The 27062-nt window shown below is 43.8% G+C and overlaps 1 protein-coding gene across 2 annotated transcripts in view; it reads left to right on the forward strand.

The window, feature by feature from the left end:
- Positions 1–27062, forward strand: part of ATG13 (autophagy related 13) — a 1186869-nt gene that overhangs the window by 133291 nt on the left and 1026516 nt on the right. For both annotated transcript variants that reach the window (XM_044082606.1, XM_044082607.1), the window contains exon 5: positions 10047–10166. In XM_044082606.1, the coding sequence (XP_043938541.1) occupies positions 10047–10166 (120 nt within the window). The remainder of the gene's footprint in view (positions 1–10046; positions 10167–27062) is intronic.

Raw genomic sequence — 27062 nt, forward strand, 5'->3', positions numbered from 1 at the left:
CTACCAGATTACTTGACAAACCTGTCAAGACAAACTCAGCTGACTGCAAGAAAAATCCTGCAGGCCCTGGGTTACATGGCTTCTTGCATTCTTCTGATTCCTTCCTCAAGCAAGGCTACATATGAGGAAACTCCAATGGTACCTAAGGAGTTTATGGACTCAGCAGTCACAGCTTGGAAACTTTGATACCACTCATCCCATGCCTTCAAAGGGAATTTCTGTGGTGGGCCCAAGCAAACAGGGGTTGCCCTTCAGCAAACAGGGTTGCCCTTCCAATAAACCAATACAACGGACCAGACATGGGGACGCTATGGAAGGGATGCACATGGAAGGAAGATGCATTCAAGGGCTATGGTCACAAAAGAACGATGCACATAAACCAAAAGGAAATGCTGGCAGTGATGCATGCAATCAAGGCCTTCAAGTTATTTCTACATCAAGGCCACCTTCTAATAAGGACAGACAACACTACAGTTATGTAGTACATAAACAAGCAAGGAGGCACCCATTCATACCCTCTTTGCAGACTGGCAATGAATCTATGGGAACTTTCCTTGACTCTCAATGCTCTCAATATACAGCTGCAATCCCAGTTTGTACCAGGAAAGGACAATATACTGGCGGACAGTTTAAGCAGGAACATCATGGATGCACATGAATGGATGCTCCACCCAGACATCTTCCATCAGATAACACAATCATGGGGGAGACCGGACATAGACCTCTTTGCCTCCCCACACAATCATCAGTTGGAGAAATTCTGCTCAAGGACATACCACCCGCAAGCTTGGAAAGTGGACGTCCTCTCTTTCAGCTGGAGAACTCTAACAGTGTATGCATTCCCACCTCTTCCATTAATGACCAGGGTCTTACTGAAGATCAGAGCAGAGCAGCCAAGAGTGATTCTGATAGCTCCGGACTGGTCAAGGCAGCACTGGTATCCATTGTTACAGAGCATGTCGCAGACAAAACCATGGCTTCTGCCACAATGGCCGCTTCTCCTGACACAGCACAATTACAAAACTCTGCATTCCAACTTGAAAACATTACAACTAGCTGCCTGGAGAATACCTTGACTCGTCACCAGGATAAGCTATCCAGGAGAGTGAAAGATATCATCATGGAAGCTCGCAGGCCTTCCACAAGAAAGGCATACTCAGCAAAATGGAAAAGATATCACACCTGGAGCACCTCAAAGGGCCTGGATGCAACAGTTATGAACATGGCACATATCCTGGAATATTTGGCAGAAATGCTCCACAATGGCCTGTCTTACTCTTCCATTAAAATTTATGCATCAGCAATTTCAGCAGAGTACAATACTGATCCACCTGTCTTCTCTCATCCTCTGCTAAGACAGTTTTTAAAGGGAATTAAAAACATCAATCCTCCAAGGAAACCTCCAGTGCCTACTTGGGACCTTAACTTCGTGTTGGAAAAACTAACACTGCCTCCCTTTGAACCAGCAGCATCTGCAGCACTACAGTTCCTCTCTTGGAAGACTGCCTTCCTTCTGGCCATAACCTCAGCAAGAAGAGTATCTGAGTTACAGGCCCTCATGGCATTACAACCATTTCTTATTTTTCATCAAGACAGAGTCTCATTGAGAACCAATCCTTCATTTCTGCCAAAGGTAGTATCTAGGGTCTCATTAAACCAAGCTATTCGCCTACCTGCCTTCTTTCCAAATCCACAAAACAAAGGGGAAAAGCTTCTGCACACTTGGACATACACAGGCAGTTGCGCTACTACTTGGACAGAACAAAAAATTACAGAAAAACTGACCAGTTGTTTGTAGCATATGCTGCTGGTGCACAAGGAAGAGCAATTTCAAAACAGACAATTTCAAAATGGATAGGGAATTGCATTTGTTTCTGTTACTCCTTTCATGGAAAAACTGTGCCAGCTAACATTAGACCTCATTCGACCAGAGCCACAGCCACAGCCATCTCCACAGCCTTCTTAAGAGGGGTGGCTACCAAGGACATTTTAGAAGCTGCTACATGGAGCTCCGTTGCATACATTTTCCAAGCATTACAACTTACCTTTATATTCCAGATCCAGAGCAGGCTTTGCTACGGCAGTCCTGCAGGGCATTTTAGCTACACCATCCTTTACATAGATCCGCCACCCCCAGATTGGCTATGGTATTATACCCATATGTGATGACTGCAGATGCATCCTTGAAGGACATAGTACAGTTTTGTACCTACCATAAATGTAGATGTCCGATAGGTATGCAACTGCAGTCAGGTTTACCCTCCCTCCTTCCCCTCTGTGGTATTTCTTGGGTACATTCCCCTCTCATAGCTAGCTGGGGTTATCTATTATGGTGTATTTGTTTTTATATATGTATATATTTTTGTGCATGTTTGGAATTTATTGCATTTTTCCAAATTTAGCCTTCTTTAGAGGGCACCTGGCATCTGGGGCAAGAAAAACTGAGGAAGATGGCGTCGGCTGATGCTTTTATACCCCAGGCGCTCTGACGTCGGGGAAGGGGCGACATCAGCCGATGCCGGACCCAGACTTTGGAATCCGGCCGACCGAATGAGGCAGGACAACCCATATGTGATGACTGCAGATGCATACCTATCGGACATCTACATTTATGGTAGGTACAAAACTGTACTTTGTTTGTATAACTTGAGCACTGATCCAGGCCATCTTTTTTTGGAGAAGGTTCTCCTGCACCCTAGTAGCAGGAGTGTGCAGTTAGAACTTGACTGACTGAAGACTGCTGGAACAGGGCTCAGTTTTGTGCTTTTTTTTGGTTAATTGGGTAATTTGTTTAAGTCAGTTTGTTCGTTTTCTGTTGTTTTATAAATATAAAAATGCACTTTATTCATCTGCTTTTACTGTATTTGTGTTTCTTCCTACTTTATTACTAGGGGCATTGACTACAACTCTGATCTGAGATATATAACAATAAGTATCCTTTTTCTGTGCATTTAAAGTGTTTTTGATTGTATCTGCTTTATTTTCTGAAAAAATATATACTTGTTTCCCACCTTTCTAAGCTAGTATAGTCCAGTTTTCAGGTTAGCGTTGAATTCAGGGCTGTGTTACAAATTTCTGTGTTTGCCCATACCTTACTTGGATAGAAGGAAGTTTCTCTACTCACCTGTGAGAGAGGGGAGCTTTGAGTAGCCTATCTGTCCCTGGAGGAGTGGTTTCAGCCTAGAAATTAGTAGTTTTTTATAGGTTCATAGATTATAGGTTCATAGTTTATTGGCCATTTTGGGCTAATTACTATCTCTTTCATTTCCCTGCTATAAAAAACGCATTTGCCCGGTTTTGCATGCCAGGCAGCGCCGGTTAGCTGGGGTATAACTATTCCTGGCTCCACAAAGTCTCTTCTTCAAATTTTCCCTTGGAACTAGGCAAACTTTCAACTTAAGCACTCAAGGCATTCATTTCTCTGCCCGGCCCGGCACTTGCTCAAAACTCATAGCAAGCACTTATAAACCCTAGCACTAGACCCCCCTATACTGTACAGAAGGACAAGGCTCTCTATTCGACCTTACCAGTCATTCAGTAAAACAGTTCACTGTACCTATCCAGGAATGTCCAAAGGGCAGTTTCAGGTATACTCTCCAGTCCAACTGGTGAATCTGGGCATTTTGAGGCAATGTTACAACTGCCTCATGTACACAAACAACCCTCTCCTCCTACCATCAAATACTAATACATGCGAGATGTGCAATTATACAGCCAAACTGGAGGCTAAGCTCTCTCAACCCAAGACTGGATCATACAGTGTCAAGAGGAGAAGGGAAATACTTGCATATCACCACCAGTCTCACCTAGACCCATTAAACCAGCACCGGCAAAAAACACACACAAATACACAAAAACATACTCTGAGGCTTTAAATAAAAATCTGCAAAAGCAACAGAGACCTCCAAAGCAGACATCCAAGCAAGCTCCACCCCCCCCCAACACAAACCATGAAACACATACTTCAGAAAACCAGTGTGGCATGCAGTCACAGCCCTTAAGGCAAAATAACATACCAAACATACTAGTAATAGGTGACTCTGTAGTCAGGCACACTGATGTCCCACTCACTAGGCTGAATAAGGAGAAGGTTTCTGTTAACTGCCTGTCAGGTGCCAGGATCCGCCAGATAACACAAGCATTCAGGTCACTCCAGAACAAGTATAAATGTGACTCTGTCATTGTCCGTGTTGGTGTGAATGACCTGAGCCATACCTCTCTGGACTACATGAAAAGAGACATGGAAGAGCTCTCTGATCACATAGCCCAGGCTGGTATGACCCTGACCCTGAGTAGCATCATGCCCTCACCAAGAATGATACCACGGTGTAAAGAAAAAAATTATCAGTATCAACAACTGGCTAAGTTTCTGGTGTCATTCAAAGGGGATCCAGTGTCTGTCCACCTGGGATGACATGCTCGACAAGCCACGCTGCTTCACTAGAGATGGCTTGCACCTGTCACCCTTATGCTTTTGAATACTGGCCAAGGCTTTTGCCACCCCCATAGTGCCTTTTTTAGGCAATGCTCAAAAGACAAACCCACTGCCATTAATAGCACAAGTAACAAAAAACTGAGGATAATGCTACTCTGTGCCAGAAGTCTAAACCTCAAAATGCACGCACTCGAGGCACTCCTCAGTATGGTGAAAATTGATATGGGTGCAGTAACAGAAACCTGGTTTAAGGCTCCAGAGAGCACCTCAGCACTACCAGGCTACAACTCATACCGTACATTTCGGCCTCAGCACCCAGACCAAAATACAAAAGGCGGGGGTGTATCCATAACCATCAATTATACCCACACCTCCAGGTTAGTGGCACAGTACGATGCTTCAGAGATCATCCATGTGCAACTAACAATGGCAAAACTGCAGTTCAAATTGTAGCTTGCTACAGATCCCCCCACCATCATGTCCCAGGACCCCCATTCCGCATTTCTGGAAACACTGGGAAACATAAAGGTCCTACCAAACACCCTAATATTGGGTGATTTTAATTACCCAAACATTAATTGGGAGAACTACTCGAGTACTAACTCCCTTGCCCAAGATTTCTTAGAATTTATAAACTCAAATGCCCTGGATCAACTGGTCAGCACTCCCACCAGAGGTGACAACATATTGGACCTGGTCATCACCAACATGGGCGACCGGTGTTCCCCACCGGAGGTCAACCCCTTGCTGGTTAGATCTGACCATAAACAAATCACTTTGGCTATCCACATTCCGCCCCCACCCCCGGACAAGGAAGCCACAGTGAAAAACTTTTCAAAAGTAAACTTCACGTTATTTAAGACTGAGGTGGAAAGTTTCAAAGCCCCCATGCTAAAGAATAACGCTGTCCAAGCTGCAAAATCCTTTACTAATGCATTCTACGGGAACCTACAAGAATGCATGGATCGTGTTATCCCAAGCAAAACCAAGACTCACTCCTCCAAGAAAAGGAAACCAGTCTGGTTGGACCCCTGCCATAAACAAGCTATACAACAGAAGGAGGAAACTAGTACAGAAAAGAGTAAAATCCCAAGAAGGGAAGACCATCCCTGATCAGTATCAGCAAGAAACTATGATCCCTCATCATCCAAGGCGAGCTTCAAAAGAAAAATGTCCAAGGACTCCAAAGATAGCCACAAGGCATTCTTTAGCTATGTCAAGAATCTAAGTGGCAATGCTCATATCCGCTCGGAATTAGTGCAGAATGGTACAAAATACACTGAACTGACCGATATTGCCAACATCCTGGCAGACAGGTTCAGTGCAAATTTCACCTCCCCTCTCAACCCCAAAGGGCCCATAACCATACCAGAAAAATGTAGAGCCCCTGAAATCACAGACACTCAGTTTAAAGCAGCCCTCTCTAAAGCCAAAAACACAGCATCAATGGGACCGTACGGTGTCCCAGGCTGCTTCCTACATGAGCTCAAAGACTAACTAAACCCTCACCCAAACACACTGTTCAAACACAGCCTCTCCACAGGCTATGTACCCATAGAGTGGTGCACAGCAATGGTTGTTCCGCTTCACAAAGGTGGAGCCACAACAGACCCTGGGAACTATCGCCCTATAAGCCTGACTAGCTTGGTCTGCAAGGCTATGGAGAGCATCATCATGGAACTCATTAACAGAGACATTGTGAACCTCCAAACACTGGACCCTGACCAGTTCGACTTTAAGGGCAGATCATGCCTCCTACACCTGGTGGACTTCTATGAGACAGTTACCAAGGCTATAGATGAGGAAAAGGTGGTACACACAGCCTACCTAGACCTCGCAAAGGCCTTCGACACCATTCCCCATTTTGGTATTGTAGACAAGCTCACCTGCCTGAACATAAACCCCTATGTCACAAGATGGGTTGCCAACTGGCTCACAGACAGAACCCACATGGTGAGAGTTGCGGGAGCTAGGTTAGACTCAAAACCAGTTACAAGTGGCATTTCCCAGAGCTCAGTCCTAGGACCCCTCCTGTTCGGCATATACTTCTCAGAGGTAAAGGCAAGCATAGGAGGATTATGGCTGACCAAGTTCGCAGACTACTGCAAACTAGGGGCTATAACTGACTCTCCGGCTGACGCAGACATCCTCCAAAAGGTTCTCACTGAGACTGATACCTGGTGTCAAAATCATGGCCTCAAGCTAAATGCCAAAAAGTGCATAGTCATCCCCTTTGGAAAAAACAAAGTGCCCACAAACTACCACATAGGTGGTAGTCCCCTAAATATGGAAAACGTAATAAGAGATCTGGGGACCCAAGTAGATAGTAATCTCTCCTTTGATAATCACATTGCCAGCGTGGTTAGTAAATCCTGTGTGGCCCACCTAATCACAAAAGGGTTTGCATCCAGATCAAAAGAGGTCATTGTGCCCCTCTATTCATCAAACCTATCATATAGAGTACAACGCCCCATTTGGGATGTACCTTACAAGACACCTGCAACAGCTGGAAAGACCACAGAAATACCGCGCCAAGATGATCACTGGCCTCAGACAGATGCCCTATGCAGTTCGAATGAATAAACTCCAGCTGTACTCGATTGCATACCGGCTACTCAGAAGTGATCTCTGCCTGACATACAAGGCCATGTCCAACCCAGAATTGATGGACATGCTCCACCTAAATAAAACCTTATCCCCTTGAGCCGCACGCTCTAGGGATCTAAACCTCACCACAACAATAAATAGGATGTGCTAGAGGGATAGATTACTTTCCCAGAGACTTACCATGGTTTGGAACAAGATTCCAATCTACATTAGGCAGAGCTCCTCACTAACACTCTTCAAGAAAAACCTTGACGAGTGGATGGGAAACGGAAAGTTTACCGTGGGGATCACTTCAGTGGCTGTGCTGGACAGAGGCACAGGGAACTAATCTAAGGGGCGGCGAAGGCCAACACATTCTGGCTAGGCTTATAAATGCCTTCGGGCAGATAGCCTAGTACCTACCTATGAACTAGGCATAACCTGCTTAGTCCTTATTGCAGTTAAGCAAACATCTGTATTTTTTTTTTGTAGTTTGAATTTCACATTTAGTACTTTACAATGTACAACTAACATAGTTAACATACATAAAGAAAAATGCCTGTTCTGCCTATTTATGTAATCGATACTTGTGCAGTGTTACACCCTTTTAACTGTGTGTAATTTTGTTGGAAAGTGTTCAGGTTAATCATTTAAAGGACTCCTCTCTCAAGCTGTTGTGTGTTATTGTGCGTCCTGGTTTATAAATAGCTGCTAGCACTACAGTGTCTAAACTGAGTTCTGGCAGGTGAGTGAGTTCAGCTGAAGAGAGAGACATCTCAGTACCACAGTGCTTTATAAACATGTATACAACTTTCTAGGTATCACAAGCTCAAAACTATTCACAAGAGTAATCAACTCCAGTTGTAAGTAAGCAGTATTTCTCCCCTATAGTTTTGATAATATGCTTGTGGCACCTCCCAAGAACTGAGAAGGAAAAACACATGCAAGCAGTAATGCTGTCCCCCCATCACATTTCTTATGTTGGTTTAACAGCTGGTGTACTTGTTACCTTCATTTAATTAGGTTTCTTTGGAAATTTGTTGCATGCATTTGTTTCTGTTTTAATATGAATTTCTGTTCATGCAGTGTTTTACTTTTGTGCAATGCATCTTTGGATTTAATTCTTAGGTCAGACAAGGCCTGGCAAAGTTCACTTGTGTGTGTGTGTTGTGTGTGTGTGTGTGTGTGTGTGTGTGTGTGTGTGTGTGTGTGTGTGTGTGTGTGTGTGTGTGTGTGTGTGTGTGTGTGTGTGTGTGTCAGAAAGAGAAATGGGGAGAAGGAGAGAGATCCAGAGGGGTAGCTAGGGTTAGGTGAAGGGTCAACTGGTCTAGGGTGCTAGGTGCTTATGTGGAACAATCAGTTACTGTAGGGTCTCTATTAAAATACCGGTAAATTAATACCAATATGTTAATTGGTATCAGGATAAAAATGCTTAGCTGGTAGTGTGATAACTGTATTTGTATCTAGTGCATACCTCCCAACGGTACCGAATTACTCGGTTTTTACCGAGTTTGGGGGTCCAACTAATGGGGGGGGGCACGATTCCTGAGTGGGACCCCTTCATTTCTGTTTTTCCCCAGCTTTTTTTCTTATTTTTTTAATGTTTCCCAGTTTTGAGCTGACATCATCATGTATGCGATGACGTAAGCTCCGTCAGGGCTACCAGCCTGTCAGAATCGAGCTCAAGGGCTCAGTGCACATATTTCTGGCATCATGCCATTTCCAGACTTTGAATGGATGTACGCGCGAGTGGAGAAACAGTTTTCAAATATGGATCTATCCAAGTAAACAGTGAATTCTCTCTCTCTCTTATCTGAGATGATGAGCGGGTACCGGGAAGTCCATAGAAAACACGGAAAGACTCAACGAGTAGGAAACATGTTTTTTCTTATTTTTTCTGCAAGCAGAGCAAACATATTCCATTCTGGTGTGTGTGTGTGTGTGTGTGTGTGTGTGTGTGTGTGTGTGTGTGTGTGTGTGTGTGTGTGTGTGATGTGAGACCGAACATTTGGGTTTTATGGTTAAAGTTTGAGTTTGTGTACATCTGACTGGGAGTTGACTGGATTTGCAAAGTTTGGATATGCATCCTTGTTGTGCAATGTGTTGTTTTTCAGTTCTAGTTTTTAGATCGCTTGTGGTACCATCATTGTGTTTAGATAATCCAGTTTATACATACAACCACAGTTGTATGCCATCCTAAAGAACTGTAATATTCAGTATGTCAAGGTTGAAATAAGGGAAGAAGATAGGGAATTCTTCAAGCCTCCTCCAAGCTTGTACCCATAGAACTCCTCTTTAGAAACAGAAAAAGACTTAAAGGAAACAAGTCCATACCATTAGATGGAGAAAAAACTAATAGAGATTGAGAGGCAAATGGATGCCCAAAACAAACTACCTAGTAGGCTTGTTTGAACTGAAATGGCAGTCCCACTCTCTCTCAACTTTGAAATGGCTTACTTGTACGTACTTTGAAATGGCAGGCTTAGCTCTAACGGCTGTCTATTGTACTTTGCTTTAAGTGAAATCATTCAGGCTTATGAAACGGCACGGCAGTCTCATGATAGCATATGTACTTATGGATCTGCATTTCAGATATGTGTTTGCTTTCAGGCTTATTTGTAGTACGGATCTGCATTTGGCTTATTTGTATCAGAGTTAGCTCTAACGACAGCCCTCATTTGTACTTTGCTTGTGATGTAAAATAACACTTTTGGGGCAGTCCTGTTTAGAACGAGTGCATCTTAACATCCTGGGATTTTTCTTCTTAAGGAATTGAGCTCCTGTTTCTTGAGGTCATAAAAAGTCCAAATTCTGATTCAGCCTGGCTATTATAATTGTCTATTTTGCATTCAGACAGATTCTAGAATAAGATGGTTTAGATGATAACATGATAAAAACTAGAAAACTGTAGTAATATTACATTTAACAAGTTCCCAGCTAATGTACTATTGTTTAAACTATTTGCTTCTTGGTGAGAAACTATTTGTAGGAACTGACCTGTTTTCTTCTGTTTGCAATTTTATAGTTCAACTTGGCAATCAAAGACATCCCTGAGGTAACTCATGAAGCAAAGAAAGCTTTGTCTGGACAGCTTCCTGGGATTGGAAGGTCCATGTGTGTGGAGATTTCCCTTAAGACCTCAGAGGTAAGTTTGGGTTTATAGACTTCAGCAGCAACTAAGCCCTCTTCAAAATCTGTTGTATTGACTGCAGGATTTTAGAATACTGCTTAAATGTTTATTTTACTGTTAGTAGCATTTAGGCATTGGCTATCGTATTACAAATGATAATTTCTGAGTTATTAAACTATATCATTGACAAAATAATTATAACCTCACATTTTCTTTTTTTTTTCCTTCATACTGTAAAGCTTTTCTGTCTCAATAAAAATAGCGAAATAGTTTAACTGTTCTATTCTCACTATTGATCACCGATTGTCATTAAAGTTTCTGTGCAAGTCTTTTCAGTGCATCAGCAGGACAGCCGTGGCATTCTGTGTATTATTGTCACCTGCTTGATTTCTGTGTGCCTCATTCGCTTTACTCTTTTTTTTTTTTTTTCTGCTCTTTAATATTTTCACTGTCCCGAATGATGAAAGCTGTAAATATTTTTGTGTAAAAGTATTTTTTTCAATTGTGATTTGTCTTCTAGATTGTTGTATGTGTTCTGAATATCTTGAAAAAAGACAGTATGTTTTACATTGTTTTAGTCCAGTTCCCCCACACAGTTTTAGCAATGTGGGTCACCATGTGAACTTGTTAGGTCTTAGCCACAGTTCTTTTCTTTTTCTTCCAAACTGTTAGATCTGATGTCTCTCTCATTCCTCACCACTGGGTTTAGGATCCAACCCTCAGGTCCGACTTGGCTGCTCTTTTCCTAGACTTAGACTTCAAGCCTTTAGCTCCTCCCTTTACCTGTTATCCCTGGCCGCTTCCTCCAAGCCCCCAGATGTAGTTTGCTGTGCTCAAGATTAGATGAACGATCCATGCCAGGCGATATCATTTTCTGATAATTGTTTATTCTCTTAAATGTAATGCTCCTTCCTCGTTAGTGGTTTGTGTGGAGTTTGGTATAGCTTTAGATGATAGTTTGAGCAGTTTAATTTAAATAGTTTTAATAACTTAGATAGTTTGAATAGTTGTTCTGGATATTTTTAGTGTGCATAGTGTTCAATTTATTTAGGATAGGTAGTTGTTAGTTAACATTTGTAAAAAGAGAAGTAGGATACTTAGAGTAGTAGAAGTCGCATATTTTCTCTTCATTTTAATTCTCTGCTGTTAGGATTTGTATGTTTTTGTCTGGTGTTAGGGACTGTGTGTATGTGTCTGTGTTGAGTTCCCTAACAACCTTGCGTCTCTGTCTTTTTGTCTTGTTACTGAGACGTGACAGACAAAGCTGAGAAACCTACCAGATTCAAGAAATGCACTTCTTGTGGGCATAAGATCCCCAATTCAGATGCCCGCAAGAAGCGTGTTTGCTGTTTGGGTGCCACATATCTCAAAAAGGACTGTCAGATTTGTGCCACCTTTAATCCAAGAGCTCTCTCAGATCAGAGAAATAAATAAATTTTGAGAGGTTTGCTTCCTGCAGGGGCACGACCCCCCTCTACTCCAACTTACTCTGATCCTAAGAAGAGACCTCTGAAGTCTCTGTCCTCCCTGTCAGAGCCTTCTTCAAAGAGATCCAAGAGTCCAGATCCTGATTCTTTGGGTCCAACTCCTATGTGACCTGCCTCGGATCCTGTTCGTTCCTCAGATACGACGGCTCTGGGTCCGTCAACCAGTTCCGCTGTTCTCATAGCTTCGGATCCAAAGGCTTCAGAATTCGTAACACAAGACCTAGGTCCTGGATCTAACATTCAGTTAGTCTCAGTGACTGTGTGGGAAAAGATCTTTCAAACTTTCGCCAAGTCATCCAGACTACCTTGTACTACTTCTCAGGAGTTTGTTCAAAGTCAACATGGACAGAATGATGCAGAAGTTTCTTCAAGGTGAAATTGGGTTGAGGATACTTCCAGCTCCATCCCCCATTGGATCTGTGAGCCTTCCATCCAGAAAAAGACTTTTTCCTTCTCCTGATCCGACCCTCAGCTTCAGAATCCGGGGATGGCATCGGATCCGAAGTCTCATCATGTCTTGAATCAGATGGTTACCCTGACCAGCTCTGCTCCTTTCTCCAAGTCAGAGTGGGTCTTGGATCCAAGAGGTTTATGCCAGGTCCAAGGGGCAGGGCTCTGCTCAAATTAGCTGAGAGACATCCCTTCCCTTAGGAGCCTCGGCCCTAGACAGCTCAGGTCTAATCCTATCTGGGAAGTATGGGTTCTGGGGATGTCTGCAGGTTTCTATCGTCACCTGTTTCGTTCCAGAGGTGAGAAACAGTGGATGTTCATCATGCATACAGCTACAGTCATTACAGATGGGTTATCCTGCCATCAGGCGGGTCCTCGGTTGGCCGAATTCCAAAGTCTAGGTCCGGCGTCGGTTGTCGTCGCTTCTTCCCTGATGTCAGTGCGGCAGGGGTATAAAAGAGGCAACCGACGCCATTTTCTTCAGTCTTTCTTGCCGTGCGGTGCCCGAAGCAGAAGCAGTTTGCAAGTGCCGGTCGGCCAGCTCCTGAGATTTACGAAAGTATTTCAGCCGAAGTCTTCTTGAAAGCTAAGTACCCCGTTGGGGAAACTTTTCTTGCCTCAGACCGATGTCAGACAAAGTTAATAATTGCATTTCATGTGGGAAGCAAATACCGCATAATTATTTCCACTCTTCTGTATACCTTGCTTAGGCCCAGACCACGACGTCTCGGCCTGCCGTTTTTGTGCTAGATTCAACAAGCGCACTATTAAGCATCGGACGGAGTTCGCCCTTCACTTTTTTGGCAAAAAATTTAATTATATTATGTCGTCAGTTACTCTGACTCCAGTTTTGAGCAAAAGATGCAAAGATAAGAACCGACATACGAGGTCCGCACCGCCTACTGAGACCACGCTAAGGCTGACTACCGGTTCTCCGGTACTCAGCGAGGCGCCTACGCAGCCCCTGAGTACTGATGACGCTACATTACCGGTGTCTTCAGTACCCGAGGTCGCAGGCTCCTCTGCCCCCATTCCTACTACAGATACCAACGCCACTCCTGGCGGGGAAACTCAGAATTTAGACAGGCCTGCCATTTCTCAAGGGGTCTTCAGGCCTTCCTCCTTCTCTATTAAAGCCTTCACTAAATCTAAAGCAGCCATGAAAACCAAAAAACAAGTTCCTCAGACCCCCTGTCAAGGCACCATGCCTAAAAAGCAGATGCTTAAAATGGCTGAGGATTTGATTACTCTTATCAGGGGTTTTCAACCCCCCTGTGACAAAAGGCCCAGATTAGAGGAAGACTACCCTTCCTCAGATCAAGCTTCTATTACCTCAGAACTATCTGAGGACCAGGATTATGCCTATTCTCCATTCGAAGACTCTGATGCAGAGGAGTCTATTCCCTCGGTCTCCCCCTCTGAGGACTACTCTTTTGGGGAAACCCTGCATACATTGAGGGAACACTTTCACTGGGAAGGCCAAGATTACTCAGATTCCAAGAAAAGGCCCAGGACATTTTTTCTGCTCCCCCAGCATAGGCCCCTGGCTATCCCTCCTGTTTTAGATATATTGGATGATGTGTACACAGAAGCCAGCCTTAATCCAGATTCTTTGCCTCCAGCTCCTGTTAAACCAGACAGGTATTACCGGGTTCCTGATTCTCACCAATTCCTATATAAAAGCCATACTGCTGACCCAGAAACTATTTCACAGGGTCCCAAGGGAATAAAGGCCTCTACTGCTAAAAACCCATTACCTTCAGAGAGAGATTCCAGAGCTTTAGAAAGGTGGGGGGAAAAAGGTGTACACCTCGGCCACTTTAACTATGAGGGCATTAAACTGTCAGTTCCATATGTTAAAGTATCAACAGTTTTTGATATCTCAGCAGAAAAGCAAGATGACACAACCAGAACAACCAGATTTAAAAGAGTTGCAGGATTTGTTGCTTGGTGCAGAGCGAGTGGGTAAACACACCTTGCAGTGTGGTTTTGATGCTTTAGAGGCCTCATGTAGAGCTGCTGTTACGGGGTCTGTTATACGTAGGCTTGCTTGGCTCAAAGAGCAAACCTTACCAGATTATGTCAAAGGTAAATTATTAGATGCACCTCTTCAAAAAGATGTATTGTTTGGTGTTAAAGCTGAGGAGGTACTAAAGAAAATGGAGGAAAAAGCTAAATCAATACAAACAGTGAAAGATTTCCTGCAGGTACAACCTCCATGTTTCAGCAGTAACTGGCCTTCAAAAAATTGGTCCTTTCCAGCCACGGACAGACCTCAAAGGGGGCAGATACAGACGCCCAAGGGGTAGAGGGCAACCACAAGGATCTTTCAGAGCCAGACAGTGGCAAACACCAACCCCAAGAGGTGGAGAAGATAGATCACAGTCTTTTAGAAAACAGACACAATGACTTCCCCCTACACCTGCCAAGCAAAGCTTTAATGGCAGCACCTTTGGGCGGAAAACTGACATTATTCTCAAAAAATTGGCATATTGTTACAAAAGACAAATGGATTCTGGACATTATAGACAGAGGCTACAGGTTCCACTTTCGCACCCTTCCAAAAATGAGAGGCATGCCAAACCTGCCACCAAATCAAAGGGCAGAGGCACAAAAACAAATTTCAGCTCTCATGGACATGAAAGCAATTCAAGAGGTACCTGCAAAAGAACAAGGTCAAGGGTTTTATTCCAGACTATTCCTGGTACCAAGGAAAGACAAAGATTGGAGACCTATCTTAGATCTATCCATCCTAAACCCATATCTACAGGTGCCAAAATTCAAGATGCTCACATTACAGCAGCTTCTTCCCATGCTGGGCAAGGAGTCTTGGCTAACATTGGACCTCAAGGAGGCATACCTGCATGTCCCTATCAGACAAGATTGCAGAAGATACCTCAGATTTCTTGCAGGTTCAACCCATTACCAATTCTCTGCATTGCCCTTTGGCTTATCTACTGCGCCCAGAGTGTTTACGAAATGCCTGGCATCAGTAATCACCTTCTGCAGACTACAAGGGATACAGATCTATCCATATCTGGATGACTGCCTGATCCAAGCGGACAGCAAGGACATACTACTGCAGCACATGGCGTTTGTAATAAAACTGTTGAACTTCCTGGGATACAAAGTCAACAAAAAGAAATCAAAACTAATACCCTCTCAACAAATAATTTTCCTGGGTGCCAGCTTGAATACAACCACCCAGATGGCCTACCTCACGCCAGACAAACAAGGGCAACTGTCTCAATACTTCAGAAAAATGGCAACTTTCACCAGGCTAACTGCAAGGAAAGTCCTGCAGGCTCTGGGATTCATGGCATCTTGCATCCTACTAATCCCATGTGCAAAGCTGCATATGAGGAAACTTCAATGGTACCTAAAAAACTTATGGTCTCAACACAGCCACAGCTTGGAAGCTATTATACCACTCATTCCATGCCTTCAAAAAGAATTTTTGTGGTGGGCTCAAGCTTGCCAAAGAAACACAGGTCTTCCTTTCTGTGTACCTCAAGCAACTCAAATCATCACAACAGACGCCTCAGACTACGCCTTGGGAGCACACATGACCGATCAGTGCATTCAGGGAAAATGGACCCGAAGAGAGAAGCACCTTCACATTAACCAAAAGGAAATGCTAGCCGTGCAAAATGCTATTATGACCTTCAAAGACCTACTGCATCCAGGCCAGCTATTGATAAGGACAGACAACACCACAGTGATGTGGTACATAAACAAACAGGGGGGAACTCATTCATACCCCCTGTGCAGGCAAGCTATGACCCTATGGAACACAGCACTGGAATTGCAAATTCAACTACAGGCACAATTCCTGCCAGGGAAGGAAAACACACTGGCAGACAACCTAAGCAGAAATATGACAGATCCACACGAATGGAAGTTGCATCCTCAAGTTTTCACAAAGATAACTCGGGCATGGGGACAGCCAGACATAGATCTCTTTGCTACCCACAGAAATTGCCAGTTGAAAAAATTTTGTTCAACGACCTATCATCCACAGGCCTGGAAAGTGGACGCACTTTCCTTCAATTGGGCAACATTGACAGTCTATGCCTTCCCGCCTCTTCCTCTGCTGCCCAAAGTTCTATTAAAAGCCAGAGCAGAGAGGCCGAAAATTATTCTCATTGCTCCAGACTGGCCAAGACAACACTGGTATCCGCTCTTGAAGAGCCTGACACATTCCCCACCATGGATCCTACCTCTAGTCTCTCTTCTGTTGTCCCAGCACAACTACAAAACTCTTCACAGCCATCTCAAAACTGTAAATCTAGCTGCATGGAGAATTCCTTGATTTCCCAACAGTTTCTCCTCTCCAAGGAGGTGCAGGATGTCATCCTGGAGGCCAGAAGACCTTTTACTAGAAAGGCCTACTCCGCAAAATGGAAATGATTTTGTGCCTGGAATCAAAAGAAGGGACAGAATCCTTGGGTAATAAATATACCTCAAATTTTACAGTACCTAGCGGAGATGTTAAACAATGGACTTTCCTTCTCCTCCATCATGATCCACGCTTCAGCCATTTCTGCACAATACAACACAGATCCTCCTTTATTCTCTCATCCTCTCTTAAGGCAGTTCCTCAGAGGGGCAAAGAATATAAAACCCCCAAGGAAACCACCAGTCCCTGCTTGGGACCTCAACTCAGATTGGAAAAGCTGACCCTTCCTCCCTTCGAGCCAGCTTCTTCATCAGAGTTACAGTACTTGTCATGGAAAACAGCCTTTCTTCTGGCTATCACCTCAGCTCGCAGGGTTTCTGAGCTACAGGCCCTCATGGCTGTGCAACCATTCATCATTTTCCATCAGGACAGAGTTTCCTTATGAACCAACCCTACCTTTATGCCAAAGGTAGTATCCAGTGTAGCTTTGAATCAGACTATCCACTTACCTACCTTTTACCCTAATCCACAAAACAAAGGGGAAACACTACTACATTCCTTGGACATTCAGAGACAACTTCGTTATTATTTGGACAGGACAAAGCCATTCAGGAAATCTGAGCAACTCTTTGTGTCCTATGCTGCAGGTGCTCAAGGAAAGGCTATTTCCAAACAGACAATTTCAAAATGGATAGCCCACTGCATACGCTTTTGTTACTCATTTCATGGAACATCTGTGCCTGCATGCATCAGATCCCACTCCACCAGAGCCACAGCTACCTCTGCAGCCTTCCTCAGGGGGGTCCCTACCAAAGACATTTTGGAAGCAGCCACCTGGAGTTCAGTGCACACTTTCTCCAAACACTATCACCTCCCACTATACTCTAAATCTAGAGTGGGCTTTGCCACAGCAGTCCTGCAGGGCATCCTAGCCCCTCCTAGTTCCACTTAGTGCCTACCACCCTTACTTAGCTTTGGGATTCTACCCATCTGTTATGACTGCAGCTGTATGCACGATGAACATAGTACAGTTTTGTACCTACCATAAATGTAGATGTTCGAGTGCTCATACAGCTGCAGTCCAGGTTTCCCTCCATCCATCCCCTCTTAGGACAGGCCTTATGACAAACACTTTTCATATAACCTTTTTGGGATATTCTTTTATGGTGTATTTGCTTGCAACTACTGTTTTTGATTTATCAACATTGCATTTTTGCATAACATTACGTTTGCCTTCCTTCTGGGGGCACCTGACATGTGGGGCAAGAAAAACTGAAGAAAATGGCATCGGCTGCCTCTTTTATACCCCTGCCGCACTGATGTCAGGGAAGAAGCGATGACAACCGACGTCGGACCTAGACTTTGGAATTCGGCCGACTGAGGACCCACCTGATGGCAGGATAACCCATCTGTTATGACTGCAGCTGTATGAGCACTCGAACATCTACATTTATGGTAGGTACAAAACTGTACTTTTTATTCTCTTTTATGTTGTATTTATCTATAATGTGTGTTTTCTAGATAGTTTCATAGTTATAGTATAACCATAGGATAGTATAGTACTTGCGTGTGTGTATGTTTATTTACAATAGAATATTTGTATATTTTTACATAGACATGGTTTGAATTATTGTGTTATTTTAGTGATTTTCTGATAGTATTCAGATGTCAGACAAAACTTTAGGATTTAAAAAGTGTTTAGTCTGTAGACACAAGATCTCTCCTCAGGATCAGCATTCCCTGTGTGTGTACTGATGTTATTCGTGTTTCACTGTTGCAGTCATTACATTTGGGTAATCCTGCTGGCAGGTTGCCCTCAGTTGACCTGAATTCCAAAGTCTTGGGTCCTGCGTCAGCTGCTGTCACCTCTTCCCTGACGTCAGGTCATCAGGGGTATAAAAGAAGCAGCCGACGCCATTTTCTTCAGTCTTTCTTTCCGCGCGGTGCCCGAAGTGGAAGCAGTTCGCAAGTGCCGGTCGGCTGACTCCTGAGATTTTTATGTTCAAGTTTCAGACTCGAAGTCTTCAATAAAGCTAACTTTTTTCTTGCTCCAGACCGATGTCAGAAAAAGTTAATAATTGTATTTCTTGTGGAAAGCAAATACCTCATAAGGACTTTCATTCTTACTGCATTCCTTGCCTAGGCCCTGATCACAACGTTTCTGATTGTCGGTTTTATGCTATATTTAACCAACGCACTATTAAGCATCGGTATGATTTTGCTTAAACTGTTTTGGACGCCGGTTTAATTATCCAGAAATGTCATCCGATAGCCATCCGACTACTGGAGTTCACAAAAAACGCAAAGAAAAGGAAAGAGATAAACAACCGAGGTCCAAAACCGACGACGAAACTTCTAAGCCAGTCGCCGGTTCTCAATGAGGCGCTTTCGCAGCCCCTGACGCCCGCTACTTTAGAGTCGCAAGCCACTACCGACCCCTATGTGGAGTCGGCTATGCCACTGGAAACTCAAGGTACTGGAGCCTCGGACACTATTCCCTCAGATGGGTCCGGAGCTGCTGAGCAGGCACCGGCTTCTGAGGGTGTATTCAGACCTAAACATCTTTACATTAAACTGACTTCAGCTTCAAAGGCAAAGACTAAAGCACCTTCTAAAGCAAAGAAACAAACTCAAGAGCCACGGGGACAGGCCTCTATGCCCAAAAAACAGATGCTCAAAATGGCCGAAGACTTGATTACCTTGATCAGGGGTTCCCATCCCCCTCACGATAAGAGGCCTAGGCAAGAGGCTGACTATGAATCTTCAGTCAGGTTTCTATTTCTTCTGATCAGTAATATTCTCTTCCCCCCTATGAGGATTCTGATGCTGAAGAACCTATACCTTCAGCTTCTCCTCCAGTGGACTATTCTTTTGGGGAAACCTTGCATACCATGAGGGAGCGTTTCCACTGGGAGAGCCAAGATTTTTCAGAATCTAAAAAGAGGCTCAGGGATTATCTTTTACTACCTCAACACAGGCCTCTAGCTATTCCACCTGTGTTAGGCATTGTAGATGATATGTTTTCAGAGTCTAGTCTGAGCCTCAACTCCTTACCTCCAGCTCCTGTTAAGCCTGACAGATATTACAGGGTTCCTGACTCTCATAAATTCCTTTTTAAAAACCCTGCTGCTGACCCAGAAACTATTTCACAGGGTCCCAAAGGAGTTAAGGCTTCCGCTGCAAAAAACCCCTACCCCCTCTGACAGGGATTCTAGGGCACTGGATAGATGGGGGAAAAAGGTTTAAACATCTGCTACCTTGGCTATAAAGGCCTTAAACTGTCAGTTTCATATGCTCAAATATCAGCAACATGTCATGGCATTGCTAAAACAGAAAATGTTAAACTCTGAATGTGCAGAATACAAGGAAATGCAGGATTTATTGCATGCAGCTGAACAAGTTGGAAAGCATACTTTGCAATGTGGTTTTGATTCTTTGGAGGCCTCCTGCAGGGCCGCAGTTACGGGTTCTGTAATTAGGAGGCATGCTTGGTTAAAGGAACAAAATCTGCTTGTTCATGTTAAAGTTAAATTATTAGATGCACCTTTACAGCATGATACTTTGTTTGGTGTTAAGGCAGAAGAGGTGTTAAAGAAAATGGAGGACAAAGCTAAATCTAGGGAAACTGTCAAAGATTTTTTACAAGTACAGCCACCTAGGTTTAGTAGACACTGGCCTACAAAGAATTGGTCCTTTCCTGTGTCAGACGGACCTCAAAGGGGCAGATCCTAGGCACAAGGTTCATACAGGTCAAAGCAATGGTGTGTTTCTTACCTCCAAAGTTGGAGAAAACAAATCACCACCATACAGGAAACAGTCCCAATGACTTCCCCCTGCCGGCACCAAGCACTTATGTCCTGGCAGCACCCTTAGGGGGAAAATTAGCACTTTTTTCTCAAAATTGCACATCATAACCCAGGACAAGTGGGTTCTAAATATAGTGTCACAAGGCTACAAGTTCCATTTCCATACCCTGCCAAAAACAAACGGCATGCCAGATCTCCCAAAAAATCACTGGGCAGAGGCGCAAAAACTAGTCTCATCCCTCATGGACATGGGGGCCATTCAACAAGTACCAGAGCAAGAGCAGGTGCAGGGATTTTACTCAAGACTGTTCTTGGTACCCGGAAAGGATAAGGCCTTAAAATGTTAAAACTTTGCAGCATCATCTGCCCATGTTGGGCAAGAATGCTTGGCTTGTGACTTTAGACTTAAAAGAGGCATACCTGCATGTCCCAATCAGACAGTCATGCAGAAGATACCTCAGATTCAAGGCTGGCTCAATGCATTACCAATTCTCTGCACTGCCCTTTGGCTAATCTACTGCGCCCAGGGTCTTTACAAAGTGCCTGGCACCAGTAATTGCATTCTGCAGACAAAGAGGAATACAGATATATCCTTACTTGGACGACTGTCTAATCCAAGCAGAGAACAAGGACATTCTTCTACAGCATCTGGCGTTTGTGAAAAAACTTCTAACATGCCTGGGGTACACAGTTAACGAAAATAAATCAAAACTAGTACCCTCTCAAGAGATAATATTCCTGGGTGCAAGCTTAAATACAACTGCCCAGATGGCTTATCTCACGCCAGTCAAGCAAAAGCAACTGACTACCTATTTCAAAATGTTGGCAACGAAGGTATCTAGTTATCTGGAAGAAAAATTCTGCAGGCTTTGGGCTTCATGGCATCCTGCATCCTACTAATTCCATATGCAAGACTGCATATGAGGAAACTTCAATGGTACCTAAGAAGTGTTTGGACTCAACATTGCCGCAGCCTGGAAACAATGATTACTCTCATTCCCTGCCTGCAACAGGAGTTTCGATGGTAGGCGAAGGCTTGTCACCAGAACAAGGGACAGCCATTCATATTACCCCCAGCCAGGCAGACACTAACAATTGGTGCTTCAGATTGTGCCTGGGGCGACTACATGGCAGGAAGATGCATTCAGTGCACATGGTCCTCAAACCAAATGCATCTACATATCAATCAAAAAGAGATGCTAGCTTTTTAAAATGCCCTGACAGCCTTCAAGGACTTCCTTCATCTGGGACAACTACTGATAAAGACAGACAACACCATGGTCATGTGGTATATAAACAAGCAGGGGGGCACTCATTCTTACCCCTTTGCAGACTAACCATGACTTTGTGGGACACAGCATTGACTTACCAAGTACATCTGCAGGCACAATTCCTGCCAGGAAAGGAAAACACTCTGGCAGACGAACTAAGCAGAAACCTCATGGATCCCCATGAGTGGCAGTTGGATCCACAAGCCTTCAGCATGATAACAAAGAAATGGGGATGCCCAGACATAGATCTATTTGCCTCCCCTCACAACTACCAATTAAAAAGATTCTGCACAAGGACTTATCACAAACAAGCATTGAAAGTGGATGCCCTTTCAGCTGGAAAAACCTATCAGTATATGCCTTTCCTCCACTGCCTCTCCTCCCCAAGGTACTCCTAAAGGTCAGACAGGAGAAGCCAAAGATGATACTGATTGCCCCAGACTGGCCCCGCCAGTACTGGTATCCAATCCTAAGGAGCCTTACCTCGTATACCTCATCTACTGTCCCAGCAAAACAATCAGATCGTGCACAGCCAACTCAGTACTTTAAACCTGGCAGCATGGCAGATAATGTAGTCATACAAAACACACCTCTCAGTAAAGCTGTGATGGATGTCATTTTGGAAGCCAGAAGGCCTAGTACTAGAAAATCTTATGCTGGAAAATGGAAGAGATTCTTTGCTTGGAACCAGGCACAAGGAACTGATACAGCTGTTCCAAATATTCCTCAGATTTTGCAATACTTAACTGAGATGCTGGACGAGGGCCTTTCTTTTTCATCAATTAAAATTCATGCCTCTGCCATTTCGGCTCATTACAATACAGAGCCCCCAAACTTTTATCATCCTTTATTAAAGCAGTACCTCAGAGAAGCCAAAAACTTAAGGCCTCCAAGGAGATCACCAATGCCTGCATGGGACCTCAACTATGTCTTGGAAAAAATTCACCCTGCCTCCTTTTGAGCCAGCTGCTACTGCTGATGTAAAGTTTCTATCTTGGAAAACAGCTCTGCTCCTAGCAATAACTTCTGCAAGACGGGTTTCAGAGCTACAGGCACTCATGGTTGTGGAACCCTTTATCATGTTTTATCCAGACAGGGTCGCTCTGAGGACAAACCCAACATTTATGCCTAAGGTGGTGTCCAGTGTGGCTCTTAACCAAACTATTCATCTGCCAACATTTTATCCAAATCTACAGAACAAGGGGGAGAGAATTCTGCATTTTTTGGATGTACACAGACAGCTTAGATTCTACTTGGACTGAACCAAAGTTTTCAGGAAGACAGAGCAATTACTATTGGCATATGCTGCAGGATCACAAGGAAAGGCTATCTCTAAGCAGACTGTTTCAAAGTGGATAGGCCACTGCATTCGTTTCTGCTATTTACACCATGGCAAGCCAGTGCCTAAGGGCATTAGGCCACATTCAGCCAGAGCTGCAGCCACTTCAGCAGCCTTTTTCAGGGGAGTACCAACCAAAGACATATTAGAGGCTGCTACTTGGAGTTCAGTTCACACCTTTACAAAGCACTATCATCTGCCACTCTACTCTAAATCCAGGGCAGGCTTTGCCACTGCAGTTCTGCAGGGCCTCATAGCCGCTCCTAATGCTGTTTAGCTCCAGGCTTCCAACCATAGCTTTGGGACTCTACCCAAATGTAATGACTGCAACAATGAAACACAAGAAACATAGTACAATTGTGTACACTTACCATAAATGTAGATGTTAGAGTGTATTCACTGTTGCAGTCCAGGTTACCCACCCGCCATCCCCCTTTTTTCTGCAGGAACTTTTCTTTCCTTCTCTAACTTATTCAACCTATGTGGTGTATTTGCTTGTAGATGAAGGTAAAGTTTTTATATTGGTGTATGTATTTTTATATAGATATAAAATTTGCTACCCTTTTCGGGGGCACCTGACATCTGGGGCAAGAAAAACTGAAGAAAATGGCGTCAGCTGCTTCTTTTATATACCCCTGATGACCTGACGTCAGGGAAGAGGTGACAGCAGCTGACGCAGGACCCAAGACTTTGGAATTCAGGCCGACTGAGGGCAACCTGCCAGCATGATTACCGAAATGTAATGACTGCAACAGTGAATACACTCAACATCTACATTTATGGTAAGTGTACACAACTGTACTTTTAGGTGCTGCTCATCGACTGGCAAACTGTGATATTTGTGCTGCCTTTGGTTCTAGAGCTGTAAAAGGTAAGATGCAAAACTGATTGTAAAAGGCTTGCTTCCCCAATGGACAGGGTCTTGTAATTCAACTCTGTCTTCCAAGTCAAGACATCCATCTCCTTCTTCCAGCACTGAGAAGAGGAATGCAAAAGAAAAGGATAAGACTTACTTAAAACAGAGAAAAGGAAAAGTCTTTATATAGAAAATAGCTGAAGAAAAGAAATTAGAAGAGAAAAGAAATTAGAAGAGAAAAGGCTTGACAAGTAGAGATAAACATCCCCAGATCTAACTTGTTTGTTTGATTTGATACACAAAACTTTGAGGCAGTTGGATCCACCTGCCAGCTGAGTCTGAACTCCCTCACCTCAAACTATTTTTTCTCTGGAGCTGGTGAGCCCTTGCCTGCATTCAACAGTCCTGCAAGACAAATGTCATTTCAGGCCCTCATCTGTAGCATTATCGTCAAAGTTGGTCTGATCCACCAGATGTCTCATGGAAATGGATGTTGACTAAATGATGAGGAAATTTTTCAGGACACGTATCAAACTGGGAGTCCTCTTGGTTCAGTATTAGAAACTGGTTACCACTGGTCCTAACCATTCCAGCGCTCCTCAGTCTGATCTGACAGTCCAGGGAACTTCGGCTTTGACTACATCCCTTACTCTCTCAACTGTGATGCTGGTGGAACAGGAAGAGTTCTGGAGCCGAAGTATCTCTGTCTGGGTACTGATGGTGGAATTTACCTTGAGAATCTCGGAGCAGTTCCTTCCCCTTGGTGCCTCTGCACTCAATAGCTTGGTTCCAAGGTCTTCCTCTGAGTTGGTCTCTGTTGGAGCTAGTAGACCTCCCGAGTCAATCGACTGAGTGAGTGCTTCCTTGGTTCCACTTGTGGCATCTGCTATTGAGGCTGTGGAAAGCACTTTGGCTGGACCAAGAAGGCAGAATCGTACACCAAGTTCATATCTGTCCTGACACTCAGTGGAACCTGTTCCTTGCACTTCTTATTCTGATTGACAGGGACAGTTAGAACTCCTAAGCTTTGAGGCTACTTGACACTCATTTCCCAGTCTTATTCCAAGCTGTCTCTGCCAGAACCCTGGGGACATGTTCCAAGGAAACATACATGCAAATAGAAGAGCACAGACTCTTCTCAAGAGTCATTCACTGAAGAGGAAGGATCCACCAGATCCTCCCCTCAGAAGACATCACATTTGAAGACATTCTGAAATTGATGAAACAAAAAGGGGGTTGGTCCACTGAACGCCTTCTCTGGGTGAATCTGTGTTTCTCGAAGCTTTTGGGTCTGGCTCATCTGAGTCCTTGGTGGGTCCCCCTCTAGATATCCTCATAGATATCATGACACAGAGTGCAGACCCTGATGTTATAGAGCCAGTTCCCAAAAACAAAACTGACATAATTTTAGTAGCCCCAAAAGATAGGAAGCATTGGACAAAGTGACCCCCAGTTGATGCCATGGTAGTAGTAGTAGCAGCAGCCATAAAGAAAGAACTGTCTAAAGAGAGTTCTTCCATTCACTCCCTAACCGAAGAGTCATGGGCATTGGGCGAGAAACGGGCTGGCATTTTATTGACCTTTGTTCTCAGAGCACTGAAGTACTTTGCCTACTTGACATGTTTTCAGGGGGACTTTATCAAGAAGATTTCCAAGTCTCTCTGGTAACTTGCCTTCAGATGTCTATAAAACAGTGGACAGCCAAATGTCTACCCTGCAGTCTATCTACTTCTAATGTAGCCATGCACCTGCTGTCCAGTGTAGCAAATGGTACAGCAAGATCAGCTGGTTCAGTCATTACCATGTGTCACCATGCCTGGAAGTAGCTATGTGATTTCTGAGAAAGATTCAAAGTATCCTTTATTAATGCTCCCTTTGATGGTGTCACTCTTTTCAGACCCAAGGTTAGAGAGAGACTAACTAGGAGTGAGCAAGATGGTAAGACCTCATCAACCATAGGAATCTGTTTCACCCCTCCTCAGGGATCCTACTCCAGGAGTCAAAGGAGAGGTAAGAAAATGTGGTTCAGGAAATCACAGGGTTTTTGCCACAACACTTCTGGGAACAGACCCCCTTGAGGCAGAAGAGGAGGGAACTCGAATGGACAATGCTGTAGAGGCAGAGGCGGATTGGATGGTCAGGGTTTCTGTAGTCCCTTCACTGTGGAACCTACCAGAACTCCTGAAGGTGTACCCAGCTGCCACACTGTGGAGGCAATCTGAGGGCATTTAACCTTGCGCACATAAGCCTGGCAAAACATTACTTTGGATTCTTGAGTGTTAAGGGTAATCTCCAGAAGCTATATTCTTCCCTTTTTGTATGCTCCAAAGAAGAGATTAAAGATTCACAACATTTCACTGGATCATTTTGAATCTGCAGAAAAAGAAGTCTCAAAGTTCCTAGAAAAGAGAGCCATTTAGCAGCTCCCCCAGATCAGTTAGAATCTGTAGTTTATTCCAGGTTCTTTTTAGTTCTAAAGTAGACAGGGGACCTCAGGCCAGTATTGGACTTCATTCAGCTCAATCAGTTTGTCAAACAGATGAAGTTCTGAATAGTCAGGTTACAAATCGTGTTACCTCTGTTGAGGAAAGATGATTGCATGTGTTATATAGATCTCTAAGATGCCTACTACCATATAAAGATTCAAAGGCAGTCCAGAAGATTTCTCCTTTTCTGGTTGGGAGTCAGTCATCACCAGTTCAGAGCACTGTCATTTAGTCTCACCACAGCCCCCTTCCCAGGTGTTCACAAAGATTATGGCAGTGGCAGCAGCTCATCTTCGACTGCAAGGCATGGCTTCCCATATCTAGATGATTGGCTCCCAACTGCTACTTCCAATGATCTACTGTTACAACATCAAGCATTACTACTCCAACTTGTACACTGGCTAAGGATAATGATCAAACGTGAAAAAACAACAGATTCGTATTCAGCAAATAGAATACATAGGATCTCATTTCAACACAGTTCAACAAACTGCTTAACTCCTAATAGCAATAGTGCTGTCATTAAGGCTGGTGGCTTCTCAGATAATTCACCATCCACAGTCAAGATTTAGTCTTCATTTATAAGGTCTGAATGACTGTGTCATCACTTTAGTTCTATTAGCGAGATATCACATGAGAGTGTTATAGTGGACACTCGTTCCATTCATCACATAGTCTTCATCCCCTTGATGACAGAATTTGTCTCCATGAAGTATTTAGAAACATAAAAGGTATTAACATCATTGTTAGTATCTATTAAAGTTCTGAATTGTGGTTTAGTAACTATAGAGTAGCTACGTGGATTTTTAATATAACA

Source organism: Protopterus annectens, chromosome 9.part0 (genome assembly GCF_019279795.1).
Source record: "Protopterus annectens isolate FY-2018-M chromosome 9.part0, PAN1.0, whole genome shotgun sequence".
Taxonomy (NCBI): domain Eukaryota; kingdom Metazoa; phylum Chordata; order Ceratodontiformes; family Protopteridae; genus Protopterus; species Protopterus annectens.